Raw genomic sequence first — 17,183 nt, forward strand, 5'->3', positions numbered from 1 at the left:
AATCACCATGGTGCACCTGTTTTCAACCCCCACAGAAGAAGCACCATTGCCTGCTGTGGAAATCATTTGCTTATGTTGCAAATCAGGTCTCGTTTAACTAGGGTTAAAATATAACTGCACCACTACCAAGCACGAGTTCACACATACTGTACATATTTCAAACCTAGACCTAAACTACTAGGTGTATGCAACTTTCATGTGTGAATGGGCCCATCCAGAATAGATGAAACTGGGCTGCTGTTCAGATTTTTACAGTGCTAATAATTGAAAATGGAAGAATTGCTTCCTGTAGTAAATGAGCCACTTTCATAAGTGTCATAAGAGTTTCACAACGTCAGATTTCAAAGGCAGCGTTAAAGGTCTGCTACAGAATATCTTGGTTCCAGCACTAGTTTCTTATTACAGGCAACTTCCTATTTATGCATCGGTTATGTTCTGAGGTGCTCTGCATTTAACTGAAATTGGGTATATTGGAAACAAAAAAATTCCTTCCAGTAGCACCTTAGAGACCAACTAAGTTTGTCATTGGTATGAGCTTTCGTGTGCATGCACACTTCTTCAGATACACTGAAACAGAAGTCACCAGATCACCGCATATAGTGAGAGGGTGGGGAGGGTGGGGAGGGGCCGGAGTGTTTATGGCTACATTTGGTCTTACAGGAAGAATTTACGACTGTTTACAACTGGTCCCACAGGAAAAGCAAGGGGTGAGATGGTTAAAGATAGCTTTATCATGTATAATGAGATAAAAATCCAATGTCTTTATTTAGACCAGGTTTCTCCGTCGTTTTAAGTTTGGTGATGATTTCCAATTCAGCAACTTCTCTTTCCAATCTATTTCTGAAATTCTTTTGTAATAAGACAGCTACTTTGAGTTCTTGTATAGAATGTCCTGGGAGATTGAAGTGTTCTCCTACTGGTTTCTCTGTCTTGTGATTCCTGATGTCAGATTTACATCCATTTATCCTTTGGCGTAGGGTTTGGCCTGTTTGTCCGATATAGAGAGCTGAAGGGCACTGTTGGCATTTGATGGCATACACAATGTTAGAAGATGAGCAATTAAATAGTCTTGAGATGGTATGTTTGATGTTGTTGGGGCCAGTACTAGTGTTGTCCGAGTGTATGTGGCAGCAAAGTTGGCATCTGGGTTTATTGCAGGCTCTGGTACCAGTGTCCATGTTAAATCTGGTTGTTGTATTATTGTGGGTGAGGAGTTGTTTAAGATTGGGTGGCTGTCTGTAGGCAATGAAAGGTCTTCCTCCCAGAGTTTGAGAAAAAGAACTGTCATTGTCTAGGAGAGGTTGTAGATCTCTGATGATGCGTTGTACTGTTTTAACTTGGGAGCTGTATGTGACTACTAGTGGTGTTCTGTTATTTTCTTTTTGGGGTCTGTCTTGCAGCAAGTTCTCTCTGGGTATCAGTCTGGCTCTGTTGATCTGTTGTTTAACTTCATTGGGCAGATATTTTAGTTCTAAAAAGGTTTGCTGTAGATCTCTTAGGTGAGAGTCTCTGTCTGTAGAGTTGGAACAGATGCGGTTGTAACGTAGGGCCTGGCTATGTACAATGGATTGTTTGGTATGTTTGGGATGGTAGCTAGAAGCATGTAGATATGTTTGTTGGTTCATCCTGTATTTTTATAGTGGTGTCTGAAAAATGTATTTCTTGCATAGATTGGTTCATTGTTAGGTTGATGGTGGGGTGAAAGTCATTGAATGTCTGGTGGAAGGTGTCCAGGGTCTGTTGACCATGTGTCCATATAATAAAAAATATTGTCAATGTATCACAGGTACAAGAGAGGTTTGAGTGGGTAGGAGTTTAGGAAACGTTGTTCTAAATCTGCCATGAAGATGTTGGCATACTGTGGGGCCATGTGGGTGCCCATAGCTGTGCCGCTGATCTGGAGGAACAGGTCATCACCAAATTTGAAGTGGTTGTGGGTAAGGACAAAATGGCAGCATTTGGTAGCAAAGTCCCCTGTGAATTTTTCTGAAATGGTGTTCCTTATGGCTTGTAAACCATCGTTGTGTGGGATGTTGGTATACAGAGATTCCACATCCATAGTGGCTAGTATAGTATTGTCAGGAAGAGTTCTGTTCTGAAACCATATGTCATCAGTGCTCCCAGCTATGTACGTGACACCACCGATTTTCTGAGGAAAATACAACCTTTGAATAATCTTCCTAAATAAAGACATTGGATTTTTATCATTATACATGATAAAGCTATCTTTAACCATCTCACCCCTTGATTTTCCCGTGGGACCAATCGTAAACAGTCCTAAATTCTTCTTGTAAGACCAAATGCAGCCATAAACAGTCCGGCCCCTCCCCACCCTCTCACTATATGTGGGCATCTGGTGACTTCTGTTTCAGTGTATCTGAAGAAGTGTGCATGCACACGAAAGCTCATACCAATGAAATACTTAGTTGGTCTCTAAGGCGCTACTGGAAGGATATATTTTTTATTTTGTTCCGACTATACCAGACCAACACAGCTACCTACCTGTAATGGGGTATATTGGGAATGCCATTGAGAAAGCTTGCAAATAACCTATAAACTTCTGGAAGCCCTTGAAAACCCCTTTAAAAACACACCACAAAATCTGCCACAAAAACTCCACCACAGTTGTGCCCCACCCCCCAATCCCTTGATTCCAGAAGGAGAGAGGATGTCAGGAGGGCTTGGAAATGTAAATATCCTGCTTTGTTCAGGGTGCATAGACAACTTGGAGAGGCCACGATGCCCTGGCAGCAACACACCCCTGCTCTTTGACGTGTTAAGATATTGGTGACCACACACTCCAGCTTTTGGTTGACACTGACACAACTTCTTTCGTCTTCTTTGCAGGTGAGAAGCCTTACAAGTGTTCATGGGAAGGGTGCGAGTGGCGTTTTGCACGAAGCGACGAGCTCACGCGACACTACAGGAAACACACGGGGGCAAAACCCTTCAAGTGCAACCACTGCGACAGGTAATTTGCACCCGACCTATTGGTTCAAGAGCTGCTCTCGAGGGAACTTGGAAGAAAATCTTTTTTTAAAAAAAGGAAACACTTAATGCAACATCGGCTGCTTATTTGGGAGGAAGGGGAATCAGTCACACAAGAGCCCCCATGATTGAGCTATAGGGTTACCTTTCAGCCATGCATCTCCAAACATTTCAAGGTTGATTCCACTTCCTTGGACAGAAAGGGAAACAGGCCCTGCCCAGTAAGCAAACAAGGTTTCCAGTTCAGTCCCTGGAATCTCCAGTTAAAACAGTCTCGGATATTAACAGCTGGAAAAAATCTCTCTTCTGGCGGCATTCAAAAGTTGCTGCCAATCAGCACAGATAATACTGGCTTAGACAGTGGTGTGGCTTGCCTTGTTCATTGCCAATACAGTGGCACCTCTACTAACGAATAACTCTACTTACGAATGGAGCTCCGCCCGCCATCTTGGATGCGGTTTAGATAGGATTTTTTCGACTTACGAATTTTTAGATAGGGTTGCTTCTACTTACGAATTTTTTCTCCCAATGCATTCCTATGGGATTCGACTTACAATTTTTTTGCGACTTACGAATGTGCGTTCGGAACGAATTAAATTCGTAATTAGAGGTACCACTGTACATTAACAGAGTGCGCATTTCAAAAGCCCATGATTCTGTTGCAGATATAAATATTTTACTCACGCCGATGTGAATATTTTATTTCTTTCCCTATTAAGCAAGACCGGCTTACCCCACTGGGTAGGGTGGGCATCTGTCTGGAGTCCAAGGAAGTGGAACACGCTTTCATTTACAGGAATTGCATGCTAGGCAATCTCTTGGTATTTGCTGAAGACCATCAGCAAAATGCACAGGTACAGATGAAATGCCATGGTGCCAGCCGGCCCTCTTTCATAAACAAACAAGGATGTTCGGTGAGGACAACCATGTGTGGTTTTCCCCCTTTCCCCGTCCTCATTCATGTCTAAAGCTGGAGCCTGGGGTAATATTTGCAATAGAACACATATGCTGTAAGGGAAATGAAACTTTCCCCCGTCTTCCTCTCTGTTTGCTATTGCTTGACATACTTTTCTTCCCAGCTCAGCTCGCTTCCATTATGAGAGACCGACTGGAAGCAAAAACAAACACTGGAGCAGTTGGGAGGAAAGGGGAGATAATGGAGGGGGGGACAGGCCTTCACCCCCCAATGTGAGCACATCTCAAAATCCTACCGCTGGGAATCAACACCACAGCTAGGTGGTTGTCTGTTCGGGAATTCCAGGGTGGAATTGCCAGTTTTTGTTTGAAAGTAACAATAAAAATGCATTTAAGGAAAAAAGAGCAAACCACATTTCAAAATGTTTGGCATAAAATTATTTATATCGTCATTCACAATCACAAAAATAAAAGCACGAATGAAAACAAATCTAAGCCATTAATACAAAATAATGGCTTGAAGAACAGAAAGCATGCCTAAATTGAATAGTTAAGTCACAAAGCATCCACATCTAATAAATAAGACGTAAGAAATAAAACGCAACAGAGAGGACTGCAGGCATATTGTGCTTATGAAGATTTCTGTAGTCGCCACAGCCTTAAAGGAAGCGCAGCTAAAATGAACTTTCAAGCTATTTAGCTTTCTTACAGTGTATTTATATAAAGGCAAATAACTGCACAGTCACTTTTTACCTTTATAAAGGTAAAGGGATCCCTGGCCACTAGGTTCAGTCGTGACCGACTCTGGGTTGCGGCGCTCATGTCGCATTATTGGCCAAGGGAGCCAGCGTACAGCCAGGGCCGTCTCAAGCACGCCGGGTGCCCTGGTGCGGAGATCGCTCCGGCGCCCCCGCCCCGCTCCGTTTCTTGCCGCGGCTGGTGGGCGGGCACAGCGCGCAGCACGGTTTTCGCACGGCTCCCCCCTACCGGGCCGGCGCCCTGGCACCCCATGCCACCCAGACTACCCCTAGAGCCGGGCCTGCGTACAGCTTCCAGGTCATGTGGCCAGCATGACAAAGCCGCTTCTGGCGAACCAGAGCAGCGCACGGAAATGCTGTTTACCTTCCCGCTTGGAGCGGTACCTATTTATCTACTTGCACTTTGACGTGCTTTTGAACTGCCTTTATAGGCAGCTGTTATTTGCGGTTGCCTTTTACATTCAGTTTCCTTAGAGGTTAATGGAACTCTTGGTTACTTTTGAAAACTTGCTGTAAGATTTAACAGATCTTACAGACTGGAATACTTGGCTCAGTGTGCGGTACTTTAGACTACCTGACTGTTAGCATAGCATCGGCAAAATAAAATCTTAGATGAACAGAGAAGAACAGACTTCCCAGTAATAAAACCAAATAGCACTGTCATTGCCAAGCAGTAAACCACCTAATTTGAGAGACTGAGCATGCGCAGTTTAAAGCTGAGATCTTGCCGAGGCAATAATCAAATAATATCCTTACATCTGGCCATGCCATCTTCTGAAATCCTATTTATATATGTAACTTTGAGAGCAGGTTTTGGAAAATTACCCGTCCTTTCAAAGCAGCCGTCAAGACTTCTGTTGCAATAAGGAAATGCTTTTAATACAATCAAATATCTCTTTAGTTCCTGAACACATTTAGAATGCTGGGGTTCCCGTATAGAGAAGAGGATGTAAACAGATACCTATTCTCTAATGGGGAAGAAATACTCTCCTTTTTCATATTCTGTCTGTCTGCTGCGCCCATTCATACCACCAAGTTGCTTTCCTTTTTATTTCTGGACATTTGCCCGTGCTTTAGTTGTTCAGAATGTGGGATAACACAACTTAGAGGGAGATCTCTGGAGTCTTGCCTTTTCTATCCCTTCCTTTTGTCAACCGAAGGAAGATGCGTTCTCTTTTCTTTGGTGGCAGTGGGAGACTCCTTAAACCATTGTTGTTCTATTGATGTCACTGGAACTAACTTAGTTCTTCACAGTCGGGGGAATTGTCTTCTGGGAGTGAGAGACCGCTGCTTTCTTGTAATCTTTAAGGAGAAGTTGACAGGTTTCTGACCTTGGGCTGAAGCAGTTCGTTTCATTTCAGCATTGAGTTCCGTGCTCTACAGCAGTCTAACTCCCTTCCCCCCCCCCACCTTAGTTATTTATCTTGGTTAGAGCTGTGCACAAATGGCCCTTAAAAACCACCCGCCCTATTTGTGGGCAGAGAAATTGGGAGGAGCCGTTTCACAAGATCTCCCCGGGGGGAGGAAGAATTTTCCAATGGTTTCTCAGGGGTGAGGCTCATCATTAGCAGCGGAAGTAGCAGAACCAACACGTTCCTTCCCCCCCCCCCAAGAGTGTGTGTATGTGTGTACAGCTTGCAGCAACTGTTTTGCAGCCTCATTTAGCACCATCTAACTAGCATTGTTCCATGACATTGTGAAGGAGAAATGGTAGCCCCCCCCAAAAAAAAATATTGGGGGAAATTCTTCAAAGTGGCCTCCTCCTAAAAGGATGAGGGGAAACGCCTCATCTTTTCAGAAGGAAAGTGTTCTGAAAAATTTCAGCTTGGCTCTTGTCGTAATATTATTCAGCCCATTGAACAGGCTGATATCTCTGTTTTCTCCTGGCTTGTAACCAAAGACAAACACAACTAGTCCTTCATGCCCAAGGCAGATACAGGGTTGTCTTTCCTGAGCAGAAGTCCTTCCATGGCTTGTGGCAAGTTGCATTTGAAACGGAGGGGACATGATACAGAATGGGTGTGTGAGCTTTCCATAGTGCCTTGGGCTTGCCTAAAGTGGCTTTTTGGGTAGTGGTCTTTTTGGATTTGGGTGTCAGAAGTACTCAGAGAGTAGAGTGGAGGAGGTTTGCTTCAGCTCTGTGCTCATAAGATTTTACAGCTGCTTTTTGAATGAGTCTGCCTTGTCTTCTGCTTCAGGGTCCTGCTGCACTACTTGTGCAGTAGTGGTTACAGGGAGCGCTGTAAAATCTCCACTTGGCCACAAAGCCGCCCTTTGAAGCTGGGCCAGCCACTCTCTTGGTCTAACCAAAGTCAAAGGGTTGTTGTGAGGACAAAATGGGAGGGATTCCAGGAATAGAGATCCTGTGCCACCACCACCACCCCAACAAGTTCATAATTCCATAATTATGAACTCCATAATTCCAGATCTTTGGCCATGATAGCTGATGGGAGCTGGAGTCCAACATCATCTGGAGAACCACAGATTCCCCATTCCTGACATATAACCACCCTGAAAAGCCTGGAGATAAAAATGTAGTAGATATTTCTTTGGGGGGGGGATTGTAGTGGAAGCCATAATGCAGCAAATTGACATCCAGCAGTTTAGTGCTCTACACTTGTACCAGAGATCCTATGACCTTGGTAGTTTTCCTTCTCGCTGGAATACAGTAAAGGTGTGCATCTTAATTGAACAGCCAGACAAAATATTTATTAGTTTCATAAAATTTATACATGGCTTGATTGTGTATATATAAAACCACCTCAAAACCATTTACAAAAAAACAACAACCCGAAAGCAATAGTTATCAATAAAATAGCAATAGTAATTTAAAACATTTTTTAAAAAATGTAAATCAACAATAAACTGTTGTTGTTTAGTCGTTTAGTCGTGTCCGTCTCTTCGTGACCCCATGGACCAGAGCACGCCAGGCACTCCTGTCTTGCACTGCCTCCCGCAGTTTGGTCAAACTCATGTTAGTAGCTTCGAGAACACTGTCCAACCATCTCGTCCTTTGTCGTCCCCTTCTCCTAGTGCCCTCAATCTTTCCCAACATCAGGGTCTTTTCCAGGGAGTCTTCTCTTCTCATGAGGTGGCCAAAGTATTGGAGCCTCAGCTTCACGATCTGTCCTTCCAGTGAGCACTCAGGGCTGATTTCCTTCAGAATGGAGAGGTTTGATCTTCTTGCAGTCCATGGGACTCTCAAGAGTCTCCTCCAGCACCATAATTCAAAAAACTAAAGACAGATTAAACATGCATCAACATTTTAAATATCTGGGCAGGCTTGTCTAAGCAGAAGGTTTTTAGCAGGCACTGAAAAGAGTATATAGCAAGTTGCCTGCCTGATATAAATAGGCAGGGAGTTCCAATCTGGAGGTGGTTGCGTTTAATGTGGAATGGGTATTATGTGGCACTTGTAACACTGCCAGTTCACAGATCAAAGTGATTGAGCAGGTGTATATGAGGTCAGGTGATCTCATAGGTAAATTGGTCCCCAATTGTTATGGGCTTTGTATACTAATAGCAACACCCAGTAGCAAATCGGCAGCCAGTACAGATCTCTGAGCACAGGTGTTACATGCTGACAAGGTCTTAGTCCTCTCAGCAATCATGCTGCAGTGTTCTGGATCAAGCACAAGGAAGCCCCACACACAGCACATTGCAGCAATCCAGTCTTGAAGCAACCAAGGCCTGAGCTTCTATCGCCAGGCTTCCCCAGTCCAGGAATGGCCATAGCTGTCAAACCAATTGCAGTTGGCAAAAGGCATTTCTATCCACTGGGTCCAGAAGCACCCCAAACTGCGAACCTGCTCCTTCAGGGGAGTGCAACGCCATCCAGGGGGGGCCAGTTGACCAATTTTTTTGGATATGGGAAATACTCGTATTCAAGCTCAACTTGTTTTCTGACATCCTTCTCACCAAGACTGCATGGCCTCTCCTGATTCAGATGTTGTGGAGAAATAGAGCTGCATGCTATCAGCACTCTTTAAGTAAACACTTGATCTTCAAATGAGAGGGTGTATTATAGAGAAATCTTGCCATATGGATAATCATACATATTTTATCACACACACCCTCCCCGCCACACAAATGTTAGATTATCTGAGGGAATGAGAGCCTTGCTGCTTATCCAGAAACTTGCTTCATTCAAACTGGCAAAATAATAGTTCTTTTTTATTTAATTGTCCCAGCTTGCGATTGTAACATTTGCTTTCATTACTCTTCTTCCTTCCCTATTCTCAGGAGCATGCAGGAATAATCTCTTTTAAGCTCTCATTTGTGAGAGAAAATAAGTCTCTGATTAGCTGAATAAGGATGCTTTCATGAGCCAACAACCTAGCTGATAAACGTCTTGTTTTTCTTTATATCTGCAAGGTGATTTGTGATGGCTCTTGTTTTAACCTCTTCCTCTCCACCTTATTTTGATCAGCAGAAGTTTCATTGGCATGTGACACTGGAAACTTTAATGGCACTCAGGGGCTCTATGTGGGCATTCAAACTTTTTCTTTAAACTACCCTGCCTTTGGGGATAGAACCTGCTCATCCTGCCCAGGGAGGAGTGGATGTTTTCAAACAAAAATATGGTTAACTGTGAAGACCAAAAAGGGTCATTTTGTTTGTTTGTTTGTTTGTTTGTTTGCCTGTTCAAATACCTGAACAGGTTTTGGTGATCTTGGGAAAGGCAGGCTGTTAGCATAGCCCACCATGCAGGGTTTCTCTAGGCTAAAAACAAAAAACAAAACATTACTGGTTTGAGTGCCTTGGAAGAAGTGGCAAGGTGTCCAAATATAAAATGAAAATAATAAATTTCCACTAACAATGACATATGACCATGTGAAGATGAATGTGCGCCATCATTTTTTCCAATCACGACAGGCGTCCTGAGCTTCCTTGCTATGTAGTTTGTTAAGGAGATCAGATTCTGGACATGTAGAAAACTCAGACTTGTTATGCATTGCATGTATGTACCGGATAGGTGCCCTCATGTTGTCAGAAGGCTTTTTGACTGTGGCACTCCTTTGAAAAACAAAAAGTGTACTGCCCTTAATCTTAAGGCATTTCACAACATAAAAATACAAAACGAGGGCACAAAATACATAATAAAACAAAGGCAAACCAATAACCCCTCACCCACAACCATGTTTCAGAGTCTATAGAATGTTAAGCAGCCAAAGTCCAAGTTGAAGAGAAAACTGGTGCCTAAAGAAATGTAAAAAAAGGCATCTGATAAACCTCCCTGGGGAAAACATTCTACAAATGGGAAGCCACCACCGAAAAGGCCTGTCCTTGTGCTGCCACCCTCCAGAATTCTCACAGAGGAGGCACACAAAGAAGAGCCTCAGAAGATGATTGCAGGGTCCAGGTCAGTTCATATGGAAAGAGGTATTGCAATCCTGAGCCATTTAAGGCTTTATAGGTCAAAACCAGCAATTTGAATTGGGCACAGGAGCTACTTGGAAGCCAGTGCAGTCGCGCCAGGATGGCATTATATGTTCAACTCATATTGCCCCCGACGAGCAGCCTGGCCGTCAAATTCTGCACTAGCTGAAGTTTCTGAACTGTCTTGCCAGAGCATAGATGACAGAAGTTAGGCTATTCCGGTCCAAATAGGGGTGCAGCTGGGCCATCAGTCAAAGCTGATGGAAGGTTCTTGAGCCTCAAGCCCAACAGCAAAGGATTCAGGAGTGCCCCCAAGCTACATACCTTCTCCTTCAGAGGGAGTGTAACCTCACCAAGAGCAGGCAACCTCCCCGCCATCTGGTCTAGGGAACCACCCACTAACAAGTGCCTCAGTCTTATCTGGGTTGAGATTCAGTTTGTTGGCTCTCATCCAATCCATTACAGTTAAATTGATGGAATATGCTGAAATGGCAAAATTGACGATGAAACTGAGAGGAGGAGACGGCAATGAATTCAAGTAAGAATGGAATATGTTTATTGCATATATACAGAAGCAATGTACACAGGTTAATACATTAGTCGGGCTTTAAGATCACTTGCAATTTTATCATGAATGGATAGTAGGTGATTTAAATATGATATAAATACAACAACGGACATGCAGTGACTTGACAAACAGTAGAACCAAGGAAGGGATTAGAGGGAAGTCAAGGGATTCTAGGAATCCCACAAATGAAATTTGTTTTTGTTTGTTTGTTTGTTTGTTTTAAAAAATATTTTTGGGAATGTATATGTTTTTGTTTTTTGTGTTACTTATGATCTTTGGAAAATCAATAAAATGTGTTAAAAACAAAACAAAAAAAACAATCCATTACAGAGGCAAGGCACTGTTTCCAGCACATCGACTGAACGCTCTGTTTCTGGAGTTTTCTTGCCCAGTGCACATTATTTCCCCAGAATTTTAACCTTTGAGTATGTATGTAATACACACATACTCAATAATACACACATGTAATACACACAAGCACACAATTTGTGTGCTGTGATTCTTTGTAGCACTGCCTATTCCTAATGGGAAAAAAAGAGAATCCCACATAGCTCTCCCCCACCCCGCAATTCGTTGTTCCAGCTGTGTCTTGCATCTCAGGTGAGGCACATTGATGTAAGCTGGCAAAGTGTCATGCTGATTAGCAGCATCAGCATATGTACTGCAAATGGGGTGTGTGTGTGTTGGCAGCTAGGTTGAGAGGAAAGGGAGCAGAGGTGGACCCCAGAGGGGACTGAAAGTGAATCCCTTGGGTGCCCTTTCAATAAGCTGGCTACTAGCTTTCGCAGGGGACGCAGGTGGCACTGTGGGTTAAACCACAGAGCCTAGGGCTTGCTGATCAGAAGGTCGGCGGTTCGAATCTCCGCGACGGGGTAAGCTCCTATTGCTCGGCCCCAGCTCCTGCCAACCTAGCAGTTCGAAAGCATGTCAAAGTGCAAGTAGATAAATAGGGGGAAGGTAAACGGCGTTTCCGTGTGCTGCTCTGGTTTGCCAGAAGCGGCTTTGTTATGCTGGCCACGTAACCTGGAAGCTGTACGCCGGCTCCCTCGGCCAATAACGCGAGATGAGCGCCGCAACCCCAGAGTCGGTCACGACTGGACCTAATGGTCAGGGGTCCCTTTACCTTTAGCTTCCGCTAGGTATTTCTGTTGAAGTGCTCAGTAGGTCAGCTGCTGTGTTGGAAGGAACACAGAAGCTGCATGGATTGTGGCCCAGGGCTTGTGCTCAGCCAGTGTGTTCAGGGTCAAGCAGTTGAACTGCAAGCCAACCTTTGAGGCGGGTGCTGCACGGACTGCAGTCTAGTTTTCAGTCGTTCCGTACTGGTCAAGGAGCAGGTGCTGCAGGGCTGCAGGGGTTTAGCAAGCCTGGCATTCTTGCTGAAATCACACTGGTTTGCACGGAACTGTAATGGATTTGGACTGTTCCAAAGACCTACTTCCTACAGGGATCTGCACTACAATTTTACTGGTGCCTTGTTGTTGGAAATAAAGGTGTGGATCTACCTTTTTTTAGGTTTCCTGAAATACAGCCTTATATGGGTCTATGAAAATGGCTGAATGAGTATAAAATTAATAAACACAGCAGGATTTTCCCCAGTGTGGTGTAGTGGTTAAGAGCAGTGGACTCGTAATCTGGTGAACCGGGTTCGCATCTCTGCTCCTCCACATGCAGCTGCTGGGTGACCTTGGGCTAGTCCAGGCATCCCCAAACTGCGGCCCTCCAGATGTTTTGGCCTACAACTCCCATGATCCCTAGCTAAGAGGACCAGTGGTCAGGGATGATGGGAATTGTAGTCCAAAACATCTGGAGGGCCGAAGTTTGGGGATGCCTGGGCTAGTCACACTTCTTTGAAGTCTCTCAGCCCCACTCACCTCACAGAGTGTTTGTTGTGGGGGAGGAAGGGAAAGGAGATTTTTTAGCCAGTTTGAGACTCCTTAAGGGGAGTGAAAGGTGGGATATCAAGTCCAAACTACTACTCCTCCTCCTCTTCATATGAATCAGGTGTGGGGAAGCTCTGGGCCCTCCAGATGTTGCTGAACGACAACTCCCATATCTCCAGCCATTGGCTAGGGCTGATGGGAGTTGTAGTTCAGAATCGTCGGGAGCGCCAAAGGTCTCCCCCCCACACGATATAAGTATGACCAGCCTCTATTGAAAAATCAAATACGTTATTTCTTAGGAGTAAAATTTAGCTCTGAAATGAGTGGTTTGTTAACACTAGGCTGCCAATACTAAGGGAGCTTTCAAAATGCTGTTGTTTGTTGCCTTTACTTGATTAGTATGAAGAGGCAGCACCCTCTGCCTTGCACATGAAAGGCTGTATTTTGCGGAGGGAGTTCTGCATCGGGATTGCCATACCGAAATGCCAACTAGAACCTGTCTTCCTAGCACCCATTCAAAACTGCTGTCTGTTGTGGCATTGCTAATAGCTAGACTGTGTTGCTTTGTCAGGATTTTACAAACTGGGTGGTGGTGCTTCTCCTAGGCCATGCATCCCCAAACTTTGGGCCTCCAGATGTTTTGGACTACAATTCCCATCTTCCCCGACCACTGGTCCTGTTAGCTAGGGATCGTGGGAGTTGTAGGCCAAAACATCTGGAGGGCCGCAGTTTGGGGATGCCTGTCCTAGCCTTATTTGATATGCTGCTGCTGTTAGAAAATTCTAGCTACAGCAAATTATTCTAGCACATGAGTTATAATGCAGCTTTGTTGCTTCCCGCCAAAGAAGGTGATGCACTTCCTGTTCTTGGAATATGAAAGCATACTGGACTTCCTGTTTACTGGCCCAATAAAAATGTTGCATCTCTGTTGCTCTCTATGTTTTAATTACTGTATATTCCTGCGTATAAGACTACTTTTTAACCCAGGAAGATCTTCTCAAAAGTTGGGGGCCGTCTTATATGCCGGGTCGTATTTCTTATACGGCGAGTATATCCCAAACTCTATATTTTAACTGGAAAAGTTGGGGGGGGGGGTTTCACAAAAAATTAAAAACATATATAAAGGTGAAAAGGTAAAGGACCCCTGGATGGTTAAGTCCAGTCAAATTCAACTATGAGGTGCAGCGCTCATCTCCACTTTGAGGGCAAAGGAGTTGGCATATTTAGGACAAATACAGCTCGTTACATCCCATATAATGAAATAACCCTTATATTCCTTTTCTCAAAACTATGTCTATTTGTGAGTTGCAGAAAGACACCCACATCAAAACCCATAATTGGTGTTTTATTTGCTAAGTCTGAGCTCAAGCATGCATAGAAGATTCACCGCCATACATTATTTCTAGAGTGTTCAACATGTACTTGCAAATTCTGCTTTTTTTGGTGCAGCTGTAAGCAGAGAGTTTTCCATCCGGTTTGACGACAATCTGGTATGTTGAGAGGTTCAAAATCAGAAAAGTTTTCTATTGTCCAACCCTGATATATATATATTTTTGTTTTTTTATTTCTGCAGGTGTTTTTCAAGATCTGATCACCTTGCCCTCCATATGAAGAGACACATCTAAATCATAGATCGCTCAGCATGGCCCAGATGCAGCCAGACCTAAGCATCCTGGGGGGAGGAGAGCTGCCTGCCTCTTGCTGCCTTTCAAAAGAAGAGAACTTGATCACCTGTACGCAAACCATGCACTAGATGCCGTCATGCACCCAGCTATACTTAATTACATATGTGTGTTCTCTACACCTTGCCCAACTGGAAGGCAGACGACACCAGAGGAGGAGGAGGAAAGGGGTGCGAGAAGATGTCAGCAAGACACAGATGGTGCTTGCAGCACTTCAGGATCGTAGGATTTTTGTTCCCTGTTTATTGTCCAATGGAAATGAAAGCAAATGGGAGAGGATTCCCTGCCGGTATGAACAGCAGTAAGAGAAGAATATGTAACTTGCTTCTCGGTGCAACTGGATGATAGGGGATGGGGAACATGACTTTTGGAGTTGCATATTTGTAGCACTAACTTTTCTTTTTTAAATGGATTTTGGAGGGGAAACTAATGACCTAGAAAAACCAAATCCCAGTTTGGTAGCCAAAACATTCAATGTCTTGGTTCCTTTCTGTTTTTGTTTTCGAGAACTCCCTTATGTACAATGATGCATCGACGCTCCTCACAAACACTTTGACCTGCTCCGATTATGGTTCTTCTTTATAGAACTGAGCTGTCAAGATCCCTTCAAGTCAATACCAATGGCCTTAATTGGCAGTAGACTGTGCAGTGAACACCTGGGACACGCCTACTTTTTTCGCTTGAGATGGTATAGACTTCGTCAAGGATGTTTTCTTTTTGTTTTGGCTTTGCTTTTCGTTCCTTAAATTTTGATATTTTGTTGTTGCACACCATGTGCACTAGGGGACTGTGAAAACTACTGATGTTACTTCACAGTGGTTGGCCAGCAATGTCCCTGAGCAGCACCACAGTATATCTTTGGAGCCTTCACCACATTGCCATAGTTCAGACTTCCTATTTAATTGCCTAATGAAAACTTGAACAACAGCTTCTCTCGAAGCCTTGAACCTTTTTCTTCTCCATGTTCATCAGAACTCATTTACTCACGGGGATATCTGTCTTGGATTCTGTCACTCAGGCATGACTTCAGATTTTCCTTCTGCACCGTGGGGCGCATGCTTGCTGCAACCCACGACGGTTGGCTAGCAGCAGCTCTGGCTGCTTTTGACCCTTTTACCCGGTCAAAAGCCTGGTTACTGATTTGTGTGTCTGGCACCTGCGAAAAGATATTATTTTGGGTTGAGCAGATTTGTAGAAATACAGTGATCATCATGAATGGGAAAGTGAGAACCTCTTCTGGTTAAAATAACCCCACGCAGCATTTTTGCTCTGAAGATGAAACCTACTTGAGGTTCTCCTTTCCCATTTATCAAGGTGATGTAACTTTCCCACTCTTCTGACATGATAAGGTTAAATGAAAGGGATTGGCTTTTTAGTGAGCACGGACTTCCTACCAAATGACAAGTGTAAGCAAAAGTAACAAATAGAAAACACGTGGGTCCACACTGACCAATGGTTGACCCATTTAGTGATCAATGGAGGTATCAGGCTCGCCTTTTGAATCTTGTAGATAATTTGATGGTTGTGACTCAAAGTGGATTAATTTCCCTGTACTTTACACACACACCTACACACACACACACACACCCTATTCTATATATACATGATGTCTACTTTTAGTTAGTTGGAGCTGGCACTGATTCCAAAGACTGCCTTTTCAAACTATCTCTCATGCAGGTGGAGAGTTAGTCATTGGGAATGGTTGTGTAGAGTTAATAATGCAGGACCACCCATGCAAGATGTGCCGAGAAATGAAACGGGCATGTTGATTCTCCCTTGGTTGCTGCTCTTCCAACTAGCTCACTGCCCTCCCTTTTGACTGTTTTTTTTGACTTGCCGACTGTTCAGTAATTTCCTAATTTATGTTTAGGATGCAAAAACTTTAAAAGTTCTTTTTTTATATACAGAATATCTAAAATTGTATAATGTTAAGTACAGACACAGGGATTCTTAGCACTTGGCCGCCTTGGCTTTCTTTCCATCTTTGATTTCGTCAAACTTAACTGAGTTTTCAAATAATACTCTCTTTGCATAAGAGTTCTTGCAGACGCTGTGGCTGTCAGTGCAGATACAAGGCCCAGCCCTTTAATGACGGGATGTGAAAAGGACCAAAATCTAACCATCTGTGCGAGGGCAAAGAATGATGATAGCATTTGAGGGTGAGGGAGGAGAGATCTAAGTTTTATTCCAAAGATTTATGGTTAGCTATGATTTAGAAAATATTGGAGCACTGCTTGCTGACAATCTTGTAGTTCTCTGTATCTGTGTTCACATATTTTCTATTCCACCCAGGGGTTGAGTGGGCATTTGAGAGCCCTGTAAGCTCGTTATTTGAATATTGTATGGCAGTTTTAGACTATCAGCTGAGGTGGATGACGGAACATCCAGACATTGTGTTAGCTGAAAAATCTATACTGTCCAAGAAATTATTCTTGTAGCATCCTACATAATCTGCACCCATATCTGTCATCACAGTAAACATTGGGTACCAATATCCATGAATGTCATCTGAAATGTTGTTAAATCCTATTGCCTCTAGAATTCTTAGAGATCATCTATAAGAGTTGGTGACAAATTTAATATAGGCCTGTATTTTAAATAATTTGATGTGGGTGGGAGTGGGGGGGGAGAATAAGGGTATGGAAAAGGACAATGTTGATTTACTTCCCAAGTGTCATTTGTGGTCTCGCTTAACATCTCTGCTTCAGAATGTGAAACCTTCAATACCCTTCCTTTTGCAGCAGATCAGAACCCTAAACTGGTCCCCTGTCTAATGGCTTTACAAAGTTAGTGGTCTGAAAAAGCACACACATTGGAGAGTATCACCTGCTTGAAATAAATAAGATGTGCTTCCGAGTAAATATGTAAAGGCAGCCCAAGTGTTGGGCAAGGAAGAGAGAGGGCACTGCTGCTCAGCAGTGACTTAAAAGAAGAGCAGCCGGGTGACTTAAATGGCGGGGATTGCAAGATAAGGAAGAGGAATACTAGGTTCCAATCATGCAACTGTTAATTG

The 17,183-nt window shown here is 43.7% G+C and overlaps 1 protein-coding gene across 1 annotated transcript in view; it reads left to right on the forward strand.

Annotated features, from left to right (window-relative positions):
* Positions 1–15,582, forward strand: part of KLF7 (KLF transcription factor 7) — a 74,305-nt gene extending 58,723 nt beyond the window's left edge. The window contains exons 3-4 of the mRNA XM_060282110.2: positions 2,848–2,971; positions 14,062–15,582. Of these exons, the coding sequence (XP_060138093.2) occupies positions 2,848–2,971; positions 14,062–14,113 (176 nt within the window). The 3' untranslated portion in view covers positions 14,114–15,582. The remainder of the gene's footprint in view (positions 1–2,847; positions 2,972–14,061) is intronic.
* The last annotated feature ends 1,601 nt before the right edge of the window (positions 15,583–17,183 follow it).

Source organism: Zootoca vivipara, chromosome 1 (assembly GCF_965207765.1).
Source record: "Zootoca vivipara chromosome 1, rZooViv2.hap1.1, whole genome shotgun sequence".
NCBI classification, from domain to species: Eukaryota; Metazoa; Chordata; class Lepidosauria; order Squamata; family Lacertidae; genus Zootoca; species Zootoca vivipara.